A 13,131-nucleotide genomic window follows, 5' to 3' on the forward strand; every position below is an offset into this window, starting at 1 on the left:
TTCTCGTCCAATAAAAACATCCATTTCTTAGGAGTTGGCTTACATCCGTTTTTCCAAACCTAACATCAGAGTTACCTACCATCACCATCACAGTCTCACAGGGTCAATGCATTCGTCTTTTAACCAACAAGTATCAAATTTGAGCATCTGATACCCCGTCACAGGTGATTGGTTGATAAAACTGGACAATCATAAACCAAAATTAAGTTTGATTTCATACAAATCACCTTTATGTAAGGTTTCTAAATTAATAGCAACTCATAAGCTATGAACAGATTAAATCAGAAGTGCTAAGACTGCTTTCTATTTACTAAAAGCATCCTCCACTCTGACAGTTTTCTTACTGAGTGCACCACCTGTCTATTTAAGATCACTTACATGTAGATTTTCCTTAGCTGTCAAAAAATAATTTGCTGTTACAGTAACAAAGGTTTTCACCCTCATTAATGCTGATAAATGTCATTATTCCAGTCTCATCTTCTTTTCTAGCATAGTTTGGAAAGGTACAGAGCAGGAAACGGACTCCAAAACCAGGAAGAAATTAACCTAAAATTCCCTCTTTGTTACTTTAAACTGAAACATGAGGTGATCACAGTCATTTTGGCAAAGTTTAGGTTTGAAGGTTTCTCAGAAATGACAAACTGCAGCTGTTCTCAGGTTAAAACTGTTTGAAATTGCTTTAGGATAATAACAACACAGCCTGAGAATGTAACCTTGGTATCTGAGCACTTGGAATTCATTTCTCTGAAGATATATTTACTAAGAATAGCTGATAGCTCGCTCATTTGTTGCACATTTGGCAAGAAATAGCTAAAACATCTGTTTAAATAAAAATGGAAAAGCTCACCTTCAGAGTTCAGTATTTAGAAGCTTTTATGCTTTTTCTAGAACCTCCATGCAGTCTTGAACCACTGCCTGTTCCCCAAAGAATTACTGTATGATGCCCTGTTGGCTGTCTTACTCTTTAGCAATGATTGTCAGGATTGGATACTAGACCCTTCAGCTCAGTGAGACATCGCCCAGATTTGCTGCTAAAACTCTGAACTGCCAAAAAGTCGCGTGTTTTTGTTTGTGCATCGCGTCTTTTCGCGTCCTCCATTCTGTAAAAAGCGAGCAGCACTCACAGCACGCTCTTTAGTTTGGTCAGGCTGTTCTGTGGTCACAATCGCCCCTATCACCACAGCCACAGTTTTCCTGTAAAAGATTCCACTTCAAAGGAAGCTGGCGCTCTCTTTCCACTGAAAGCAGGGCCGCTCCCGCAGCGCCGATGGACCCGGGCCAACTTCGATTACATGCCAACCCACGTGACTAATTACGAGTCAGATGAGGGCATACGGTGTCATGATCACACAGGAGAGTATAGGTGGACGGACAGTTGGGCCATATGGGCGTCTGAGATTTGGACAAATGTTAGAGTTTGTGAAGGAGGAGGCCAGCCAAAAAATAATAACAAATAATCAAAGCTCACACTGGGAGCGCTGGGAGCGCGGGGCCCACCGATCTCGCCAAACCTGGACTGTGGTTGTTGCGGTCAGAGCTGCCAGCCGCCATGTTTTGCACGACCAAGGTGAGAACACGTTTGCCGCGCTCCTCTGTGTCGTTCTCGTTTGACGGTGTTGTTGTTGGACCAGGTGGGTGTTGTACGAAGGTGTGGCGAGGAAGCTGCTCCGTGCGCAGCTTTTACGTTCGACGCCTCGGGTGAAGCGGCGTCACGTGAGGAAGACGATCGCGATGTAGCTGCCGGTGTAAACACACTGTTTACACACAGCTGAATCTGAACACTTAACCCTGAGATGTGCGTGCGCCTCATTCCCAAACACACACACACAATCAGAGACGCTGCTTCTCATTGGCTGCTTGTTTTCCCTCCTGCTCTCCCCCCCTCCCCCCTCCTCCCAGTTGTAATTTGTCTCTTAAATATCATCATTCAGCCATTTCCATCAAGCCAACCCCCATCACCAACACCTACGCCTCGCTGCTCCCTCCTCCCTCACTATCTGGGTCTCTGGGGAGGAAGGTGGGGCAAGGATCATGTAAACACCCCCCCTCCTCCTCATCTGCCTCCTTGTCCTCTCTTTTTTCTTCTTTCCTCGCAAATTCCCCCTCTTCCCATCCTCCAGTGCCTCCATCCCTGAACTAGCTCAGTGATGTTTCTTCATCTTTTATCTCTCCTGCATGGACATCGTTGGGTGAGGTGAAAGGGGAAGGCAGGTGTGGAGGTGAGGTGGCGATTGGGCTACAACCTTAAAACTCATGTGACAGCACATTAACCGGAGGCGAGACTTTGTCACGCTCCCACAGCCGCCACCAATTCCCCTTACTGCCTCCCTCCTCCTCCTCCCTCATGCTACCTTCCCACCGCAGTTACACACACCTCCCTCCCTCCCCCTCCTGCAACGCAACTCCTCTCCGCTCACTCCGCGGCTTGTGAGACCGTTGGCAGCCTTGGTGCGTGGAGGGAAAGAGAAAGGAGAGAGGAGAGAGTGAGGCTTTCCCAGAATAGAGAAGCAGGAGGAGGTGAGAGGGATGATGATGGAAGCCAGCTTTGACACTGAGGAGAGTTTTGACGATCCCTCCTGTCTCGCCCCGCAGCCCCCCGGCTCTGTTTCGCCGGCCAAGAGGCAGATCAAGGAGGTCAAGGAGACCAAGATCACCGTGAGTACTGAGAAACTTAATCCTTCTTCTTTGTGCCTCTATCTGTGCATCCTCTGCTGAAGCTCCTCATGCACCTCAATTAAGTTCAAATCACTTGTTTTTTCTCTTTTACCATCTGTTGACGTTAAACTCAAATCATAATGCATTACATGTCCTTGTGGAGTAATGTGAGGGGGTTCCCTGCAATGCTGGATACCTCAATCATCTGAATGAAGAAGCTGTGCGGGAGTCTCGCACTTATATCGGTCTCATTGACTTGAGCGGCCTCGGTCTATAATATTGATTTTATGTCTGTCAAAGATTAATTCAGGCTTTGGAGACTGTCTGATGTGTTTTTAATGACTGATAAGTGAGGAGCCTGCAGAATCCTGTTGGTATTTTTATGATATGTCAGATTAAGTGTGTGTTAGTCTCCTCCAGTTGTTATCACCCTCTGCAGGTCACACTCGGAGTAGAAACTGAGGTCTTCACCACGGTGCAGGGATTTTTTTCCTATAATGTACACAGTAGCTTTGTGTGAAGATACCCAGACAGTAGTTGCAGTTATGTAATCTCTCAGTCCATAATGACGGCTGTGGTGAGGGGGTGGTGGGGGGGGCAGCGGTTAGGCGGTCGTGCGTTGATGGAGAAGCAGACAGAGGTGGGTTTTGTGTCTCGCGAGGGGCTGATTTTGCACTCGGTGGGCTCGCTGACCTGCTGCAGCCACGGGAGCCGTCAGTCTGGCTATTGTGAAAAACACCACCAGACCTGAGAGAGATGCAGCAAGTCCAGTTTCCATGGTGACAAAGGCAATAGCACTGATTAATGGGTGTTGAAATGGAAAACACCGCCATAGGAGAAAGTGGTGGTGGTGGTTTGAGAGGGAGGGGGGGAACCATTCAGATATTCACTGAAGACATACTGTTTTGAAGATTATTTCTTTCCTCGCCTTTGTTTGCTTTTCCAAAGCCTTTCACAGCTCGTAGATCTATTGTTGTTCTTTGGCTTCATCCAAAGAGTTCTCATGGAGAGATTTTTTTCCTTCTCCACTAAAAAAAAAGAGGAATTTCTGGGAAGTCTTGATGCTTGGAAAGAAAAAAACAATCATGCATGCTAAATGTCTCTGCAGCAGCTGGAAAAGAAAATACAGGTGATAACAACTAAATCAGTGACGTCGGCCCTCAGAGGTGTCTTTTTGTTCGTCGCGGTGCACCTCACGTTACACAACCCCTCCACAGTTGTCATGGAGACGCTCACATCCATGACTGTTGGCAAAATGGACCCTCGCGGGGCGCCGAGGCTTCACACACGAGAAGCAGCCGCCTTGCAACCTTGTTTTCACCTTCACCACATCTGACCGATCGGATCAGATTTGATAATTTTTGAGACTTTTTAATGAAACATTCATGCACATGTGGTTTGACTTGTTGCTGGGCTGCACGTGCTCGGTACCACGTCAGCTGGCATCTTTGCAGAGGAGGTTTCAGTGAAGAAACGGCAATCTGGGTCCGAATGGAAAGAAGAGTTAAAACACGGTCCAGATTTTTTGTCATGTTACCGTAAAAAGGATTCACAGGGTTCATCAGAGTTAGCTACCAAGCTAGCTCACTATCAGAAGATGTTAAGTATTTCTGAAAAGAGAAAGAAAACGTATCTGGGCTGCTGGTGAAAAAAGCTAGAAAAGTTCAGCTAATTAACATATGATCTCTCATAAAGTGGCTAGGTATCAAGGATCAAGAGCCAAAATGGATGTGACTTAAGTACTGGTTGCTAGGGAAATGCATTTGTTCCACATCATTCATTCTTGGAGGTTACTGGATGAAATCGATTGCTTAGGTCGCTAGCAGTACACAAACGCACTAACTGCTAGTAAAACTTGAAAAAATGTAACAAAATGGAAAATTTCACCTTGAAAGTAAAACAAACCTTCTCTATTTCTGGTTTGTGTTGCTCTTTGCTCAGTATCACTACAGTATGGCCAAGAGCGGGATAGTGTCTGTGATTTGCATTCAGGCTGTGACTGCAGCATTATGCTAGCAACCAGCCTTTATCAAAAGCAAGCTAGCCAAGCTACAATTAAAAGTTAGTATTAGCTCCCATTTTTTTGATGCCCGTGCACGCCACCGCATCATTCTCATGAGCAAAGTGAAGCGACGGAGCCATAATTCAGTTCAGCAACACGTGACATCATCCAATGCATGTGAATGAGAAGCAAGAGCGTTGAAGCCTGAAATTAATCGGTGTCAATGCTGCCTAACATCTGCGTGTGCAAATGGTGTAAATGGCACCATATATTTCAGCTACCTTCAATCTAAAACATGCTTTAAATATTAAACCTGTATATGGGATTAATGGCTTTAAATGTATCTTACAGTTAGTATTTGTATTAACAATGATTAACCTCGTTTTGTCTCCTGTTTTATCAGCTAATAAACTAAGAACATTCCTGGTTGCTCCCAGGCTTGGAAACAATATTAACAGAGTGGGGGTTTATAGTAAGGTGAACCTGTGTACGGCTGTAGGTGGAGTCTTGCAGGAAATGTGCTATATGCTGCTCGAAAACGAACATTCGCAAGAGAGCGTTTCAGTTGTTTGTTCATCTTCCAGGTTTACGTCTCTCAGGGACCATTTGTTCTTTGACTTGATTCCCCCCCCCCTCCCCCGACTCTCGTCAGCAAAATAAATAAACACAAAAATATGTAATGAAATAAGCATTGCCTGTAGCTTGGATACTAAACTCTCATGAGGGCGAATGCTTATGAATGCTGACTGAGGACTAAATGTGCCAGTTCACTCAGCAAATCTACACTCATATACAGCTTGCAGCTTTGTTTTGTGCTAAATTCAAACAGTGAAGCCCGATGGCTGGACTTCAAACACCCCCCCTAGACTGGCCTCGGTCTGATTTATCACACGCTGTGGCATAAAGGTAATCTATATTAATATTTTATTCTCAGCCCCAGAGTACCTCACTAAGCAGCCATCAGGGAGAAGTAAGTTAGCCAGACAGGCTTCCCTTAGATGAATGGTCTCATTTTTTGCTGGATGTGAGAGGCAGATAAACAACAGTCATGATAAATGTGGAGCCAGTGTAATGGAAAATCTGGTGCCCATGACAATCAGTATGGTCTCTGAGGCAGAAAATGAACAAAGTGACTGGTCTGCACACAGAGTAAATCACACCGCTGCTCCTTTACATTACAATGTGCTACTGTGAGTTAATGTTGTTTATTAGCTTGCTACCATATCCGTGAGTTTCACTGGCAGTGTGCCTTATTAACGTGTCCTCTGGATTTTAGCGATTATATAACAAAGAGAAGAAGAGCATTACTCATCTATTTTACGTTCTGTTTTTTTGGAAGTTGTTATGATGCTTTGTTTGTGGTGGCAAAGAGAGGAGAGTGAGGAAGCCCACTACATATTAATGCTGGGGTTGGTGAAGTTTCAAGTGCAAAATAATCAAGGTTTTATGTGGAAATATACCTGTATATGGAAATATTCACACTCTGTCACAAATACTGAAAATCTGTTCTGTTCTTTCTTGCCTTCTCTGTTGAGCCCTCCAGCATAAAGATGCTTGCGTCATAAATCTACTGCATGGCTTGTACAGGAGAGCTTGTAATATACACAAGTATGGCACTTTTATTTTACCATTAAAAATCAGGCGTCATCTGCCTCTAAAATAGATAATTATCAGCTTAGCGTAGCTTCATTGTGAATTTTATTTCATTGTGTATTTTTCCAGCCTCCAAGGCTTTACTGTTTTGGTTTGCTCTTATGGTATTGTGTTTTATTTATATATATGTGAGACAAGGAACATCCACGAATACATCACGAAGATGGCCCCAACTGACCAAGTGCTCAGTGAATACCTCAGGCAGCAGAAAGTGGAGGAAGGCGAGGAACCATCATGCAAGGACAGGCCTCTGCACGGTATGTACCACCGGCAGATAGAGGAGGTGGCTGATATCCAGAAATCCTACCAGTGGCTGGACAAAGCTGGACTGAAAGACAGCACGGAGGCACTAATCATGGCAGCACAGGAACACGCACTGAGCACAAGATCCATTGAGGCTGGGGTCTATCACACCAGGCAAGACCCCAGGTGCAGGCTGTGTAAAGATGCTCCAGAGACAATCCAGCACATAACAGCAGGGTGCAAGATGCTAGCAGGCAAGGCATACATGGAATGCCATAACCAAGTGGCCGGCATAGTGTACAGGAACACCTGTGCCAAGTATAACCTGGATGTTCCGAGGTCACAATGGGAGAAGCCCCCAAGGGTGGTGGAGGATGACCGAGCTAAGATCCTGTGGGACTTCCAGATACAGACGGACAAAATGGTGGTGGCTAACCAACAAACAGAAGAAGACGGCCGTAGTGATCGATGTAGCGGTTCCGAATGACGGCAATATCAGGAAGAAGGAACACGAGAAGCTGGAGAAATACCAAGGGCTCAGAGAAGAGCTCGAGAAGATGTGGAGGGTGAAGGTAATGGTGGTCCCCATGGTAATCGGAGCACTAGGTGCGGTGACTCCCAAGCTAGGCGAGTGGCTCCAGCAGATCCCGGGAATAACATCCGAGATCTCTGTCCAGAAGAGCGCAGTCCTGGGAACAGCTAAGATACTGCGCAGGACCCTCAAGCTCCCAGGCCTCTGGTAGAGGACCCGAGCTTGAAGGATTGGCCGCCCACAGGGGCGAGTGGGGAATATATATATATATTTATATTAGTTGCTAAAGAGCAACCATTTTCAAGTGAAAGATAGAAATGGTAGGGGCCAGAAACAAAGCTGCTTTAAAAATGGGTACATATTACACTTTATAATCCCTGGTATAAATAAATAAAGACTATATTTATATAGCAATATAGAGCATTTACACTTAAAAAAAACTTTTAATCCTTTTTAATGATTCTGTGACTGTATTAAAAAGAAATTTCTTAGTCATCTTAGCAATTTGGTCATGCCAGTAGCCTGGTGTTTGCTAACATTGGCTAGAAATACTTCTTGGTTTTAGGTGTCAAAACTGAGTTTGAGACAAGATGCCTACATAAACTGAACACCCAATAATGTGGTTAATGTTGCCTGAACAGCCAAATGAAATGAATGACTGTTTACCGTAACGGTTAGCTGGCTAATCTTAGCTCGCTTCTCTGCTAGCAAGTAAGTTTTTATTTGGTTGGAGACTGTGGCCCTTTCTCAATATGTGTACTTGTGTGTCGCAGACCAAGTACTGTTCCAATTGTCTGTGAAGGTTCTCAGTCATCGTAGTCTAAGGAGCTTGGAAAGAAAAGCGTCTGGACTTCTTTAAGTTGCTTGAAGACGTTTCACCTCTCATCCGAGAAGCGGTGGAGGTCTCAAATGGTGGAGAGTCCCAGATTTAAACCCAGTGGGAGTTTCCCCCCAAAAGAGGGACAAAAGGACCCCCTGATGATCCTCTACCTAATCACATGAGCCAAGGTGTGAAAACGGGTGTGGGTCCCAATCAGCCAGAGTTTAGGGTGAGCTAATTGTGAAACCTGGCCCCACCCTATCATGTGATTTCCTGAGGTCAGATGGCCCAGGATGTGAGTGGGTGTTAAGGCGTCTGGGAAGGGATCTCAAAACTGGATTATAGATGGCAGACAGTTGGTGTCGTAAACCACCGCCTCTGTTCAAAGATGGTCACTCACAGTGGACATAGATGGTTTCTTTCACTCCTCTTTCAAACCATCTGTCCTCTCTGTCCAAAATGAGAACATTGGAATCCTCGAAAGAGTGACCTTTACATTACCCAGACCTCTACATTGGAGAGACCAAACAGCCACTCCACAAGCGCATGGCACAACACAGAAGAGCCACCTCCACAGGACAAGACTCAGCTGTCCATCTGCATCTAAAGGTCAAAGGTTACTCTTTCTTATTATCCAAGGTATGCTAAACTGGCCATCTATTGTACTGTGGATGCTCTTAGATCCAACCATCTTTTAACTTACATGTCAACCCATTAAAACAGGGATTCCCAAAGCGTGGGCTGGGACTCTCTTCGGCCATGAAGGTCCTGCAGGTGGGCCGTAGTTTACTTTAAAAGAATTTACTAAATAAATTTACTTTAATAAGTAAATTAAAGATTTTGGTTGGTTGTAATATTACTCATTACTCTTTCTTGTGTCTTATGGTTGTGTAGCATTAGCAGTTTATAACCAACTACCTGTGTTGCTTAACAAATTCAAGGACATACATCAGTTTCTCTTGCATTTTGAGTAGAGTGAAGACTTAAGGTGATGTTGGCCTCATGGCATTTCCTCTTATGTAAGTGAGCCGCAGCACTCCAGACCTGAGAATGGCTTCATTAAAACACTGGCACTAGAGAAGCATTGAATATATGAAAAACACTGTGAAAGATAAACCAATTCCCGAACAGCAGCGTGTGAGATCCATGTTTACCGGCTTCTGCAGATCTGATAGCAAAGCAGGAGCTCCACCCACACAATAATAGCAAAAGTACCGCTTTGTTTTTGAGCATCCTGCTCGATGCTTTATATTTAGTTTGATGGGTACCACACAGAGTATGCTGTGAATAAATCTTCCCTGGCTTTGAATCTACCCCAAACTTTAATCCTGAAGCATCGCTCACCAGCTGGAGAGGTAAACCTGGATGCACACGACTGATATTGTGTTGCTCAAAACGAGCCCCGTCCTGCTCTTTATTTCACATGCTGGAGTGAAAAGAAAGAAGCAGCTGGTAGATGTTGTTTCTCTCCAGCCTGTGTGACAGCAGTACAGTGGTGAACTCATGCTGTAAACAGTGTGAGTCAGTGTGTGTTTTTGTGCGTTTGTGGATGAAGCAGCCTGCCTGGATGCCCGTGCAGTTTGCAGCAGCGGTTGACATGGCACAGAGGGTATCTTGCAGTGCCAGGAGGGAGGACTCGCAGATGGTGAACATTACATAATTGCAACTCGGAGAGTAATTGAAGACGCTGTGGACCAGGGAGTCTGTATTCAGGCTGAGTGCTGGGTGTGTTTATCTCTCACACTACATATTGTCAAGTTTACAAAGTTAATTTGTTCGATTTGAGCCGTACAGACGAAATGCTTTCTCTTTGTTTTCGGTGATAGTCTGTCTCTCTCTCCTCCCTGAAGCCTCCATGGGTCACCTTCCTCAACGCCACATACGTTTACTCACGCCTGACCTTTTTCCCGCCATGCCCATGATCCAGATAAAACTCTAACCTTGCTTGCGTCCACATTTAGTTTCCTTCCCGCAGCACTTCAGCAGCTCTGTTTCAGTTGGGTCATAACTCGTCACCTTTCTGTCTCCTCTCGTTTCTTACTTCAGATAAACTGTGTGACTTTTCCTCTGCCTGGAGAAGGTCCGGAGCAGCAGCTCCTCAAGCCCGACGAATGGAGCTACTGCGATTACTTCTGGGTGAGTTCCTCAAAAGCACAGAGACGCAGCAGAGTCCTGACTCGCTCCCGGGCTTTATTTTTGCATCTCCTGTGACAGTAACCTTTGTGAAGTGCAGCAGCTGTTTTTAACTTTGTACATTACTCTCTTTAGCTTTGGCTTCATAGATTAAAATGTAAACAACGTTTAATTTTAGTCCATTTTAACAAATGTTAAGCATAAATGTATCTATTTATATACAAGAAAGGTACCAAGAATTAAGCCAAGGTAGAAGTGCCTTAAAACAGCACGGAGGAAGCTCCTCCAGTTGGAAAAGTTTTCTGGTTGCACAAACAACACGTTCTCACTCCCAAACCGTAACATTTTACGCTAGGTGACAAATCGTCAACATATTACGTTTTCGGCTACCCACCACGTTCCTAAATGACGACCTCGGAAAAATGAGGAAATATGAGAACCGTATGGACTCAATCTACACACGTTCACTCTTTTTCTTCAAATCGCTTAGAAACACGCTATTTAACATCATTAAAGTCATGGTTAAGCTCAGGAAAAAGGTTATGGTTAGGGCTAGGGATAAGGTTAGGTTTAGGGCTGGAATACAGGGCTGGAACGTCTATTACCGAGGGAGCGTCATTGCACTGGATTTCGGCCATAACCCGCCGCGTACCATAAGAACGCCGAAGGTCTCCTTTCGCGTTCCTCAGGAACGCCGCGGGAGTGAGAACGGGCTGGCACAAAAGTCTTCAGGAAAACAGTCCTCGATTTCGATTCTCTGCGACCTCAGTAAACACTTTCCCGATGAGTTGCATGTCATACTGAACAACAAGTGAAGCTCATTCTATAAATTATGGTCATCGTGAGCGTCAGAGAGTAGGATTATCTGAGATATTCACTCACAAGTCATCAGGAAAGGAGCTTGAGGTTTCACTGTCAGATCCACACTTCACTCATTACGTCTCAATTGAAAAACACCAACAGGGTGATGGTGAAACACTCACATAACACATGATCTTGTCCTATAGAACAGCGGCCCCCAACCCCCGGGCCTCGGACTGGTACCGGTCTGTGAGTCGTTTGGTACCGGGCCGCGAGAGTTGAGGCTCAGGTGTGAAATGTGTGGTTTTCAGGGTTTTTATCGGTTTTCAGCGTTATTTTGTTATCGTTTTTATCGTTAAGTCGGTTTTCCTGGGTCTTTTCACGTGTGTTATGAGTAAATCGTCTTTTTTTTGGTACCGGTACTAGTTTTATTTTGTTGTATTTATCCGCAACACCTTAAAGGCCGGTCCGTGAAAATATTGTCGGGCATAAACCGGTCCGTGCCGCAAAAAAGGTTGGGGACCGCTGATATAGGCGGACTAGAAAGTGCCATAAGATTTCTGGTGCCTAAATTAAAGACTTCTGGTAGACGCTCATAAACCAGGTGCTATAAACAGTGAGATATTAATGACTAACCTCGTGTTGTGGATGGATCATCTTATATGTTCTCTGACCCATCTTTGGTGTCTTCTTCCTGCCATGTGACAGTGTTTTTCTTTGCCCATCAGTGTAGACTGAACCTTTCACTAATGAAGACAAACCAGCCACAGAACTTGAATCTTTTCTTGACCGATCAATGTTCAATGTTCTGAATCCAGAACTAGAATATTTTGGTATCTAAGCATCATTAAATCTGAAAACGTGGATAAGCTTAATAAAAGACAGGAAGTCCTAAAAGTCCTATTTTGTGATGAAAGTACAGACATGAGAACCCATGCAGCTCTTCCCTGTAAAGTGATGATGTTTTCTTTGCAAATGTGACGTTGGATCTTCCATTTTTCTTACCCAGCACATAAACTAGCCTTTTCAAGCGTTACACAAAGGATTTGTTTTATTCCCGTCAGCACCTTTTGTTGACCACTTGAGCAAATCTTTGCCGCTAAAAGCAGATAAAAGCAAAACGCTCACATTAAATTATGTGCGCTGACAGAAAACGGTCAATATGTCGATCCAGCGCTCTCCTGCTCATTTAACAAAACCTGTTATCGGTTTTCATGCAAACACTAATGACGTCTCTCCTGCGGCTCCTGCAATTTTCCAAACATTACCATCCTTAATTAGATTTGTACACAAAAACCCTTCAGCCTGTCTAAGTGACTGAAATCCAATCCTCGTCCCCCCGCCGCCTCTTCTGCTGCTGTTCGGCTCCTCGTTTGCGGCCTGTCACGTCGTGTTGCGATGTTCTGTCTTGTTTGTCAGCTGACCTGCTGCTCGGACCTGCTGTGCGACATGAATCTGACACTTCTGTTCCTCTTTTGCCGTCACAAATGATGCCGAGCGCCGCATATCCCGGCCCGACCGTTCGCGTGACATTCATGTGCTCAGAAAAAAAAAAGGAACGCACACATGTAACACACACACATGTAACACACACCCACCCACCGGTGACTGACGCACGCACACCAACGCATGCCCTCCTTGACATGCAAGTGTGAGTCACGCTTTCATGAGCACGGCTTGTGACTCAACACCGGGAGCTCATCCTCACAACGCCGCCCGGTCCTCCACACGCTCTCAGATGTAAACAACTAGGAGGTGTTAGTGGACGGTCTGTCCGTGAACTCATTGTTGCTGTGACTGAATGATGCGCTCCTCTTCCTCAGACCGACAGGAAAGACCCCCAGGGCACCACGTTGGTGACGGGCTTCGAGGTTCTCCTGCAGAAGCAGCTGAAGGGCAAACAGCTGCAGAAGGAGATGGCCGAGTTTATCCACGAGAGGTAACGACTCGGCTCCGCTGGAAATAAGCAGTTTGGTGTCAGCAGATTAAATTAATTAACTAACATTAGTTTGAGACACACAGCTGCTCTGGAGTCAGAAATAATCCCAGAACTGGAAAACCACATTTTGTGAATGGAAGGATTACCAAAGCTATTAATGGAAAAGTCTGGTCATAGTCTCGATTGTCTTGTAGTCTGCACTGACTTTATTAGTGCTTTTTATCCATCTAAACTCTGATCATCTGACCCCACTCTTATCCACCCACTGAGTCATTTGCTTTTATTAATTCCACACTCATTGGTCTCTTTTTCCTACCAGTAGGTCCTTATCACCCTAATAAACACTCGCTGTG

At 45.0% G+C, this 13,131-nt stretch overlaps 2 protein-coding genes across 3 annotated transcripts in view; one reads left to right on the forward strand and one right to left on the reverse strand.

Moving 5' to 3' along the window:
- rcvrna (recoverin a) overlaps positions 1 to 13,131 on the reverse strand; it is a 98,926-nt gene that overhangs the window by 55,180 nt on the left and 30,615 nt on the right. The window lies entirely within an intron of this gene.
- gas7a (growth arrest-specific 7a) overlaps positions 1 to 13,131 on the forward strand; it is a 60,008-nt gene that overhangs the window by 22,129 nt on the left and 24,748 nt on the right. For both annotated transcript variants that reach the window (XM_085158190.1, XM_085158191.1), the window contains 3 exons: positions 2,593 to 2,655; positions 9,952 to 10,041; positions 12,663 to 12,778. In XM_085158190.1, the coding sequence (XP_085014316.1) occupies positions 2,593 to 2,655; positions 9,952 to 10,041; positions 12,663 to 12,778 (269 nt within the window). The remainder of the gene's footprint in view (positions 1 to 2,592; positions 2,656 to 9,951; positions 10,042 to 12,662; positions 12,779 to 13,131) is intronic.

This window comes from Neolamprologus multifasciatus, chromosome 4 (genome assembly GCF_963576455.1).
Source record: "Neolamprologus multifasciatus chromosome 4, fNeoMul1.2, whole genome shotgun sequence".
In the NCBI taxonomy this organism is placed as follows: domain Eukaryota; kingdom Metazoa; phylum Chordata; class Actinopteri; order Cichliformes; family Cichlidae; genus Neolamprologus; species Neolamprologus multifasciatus.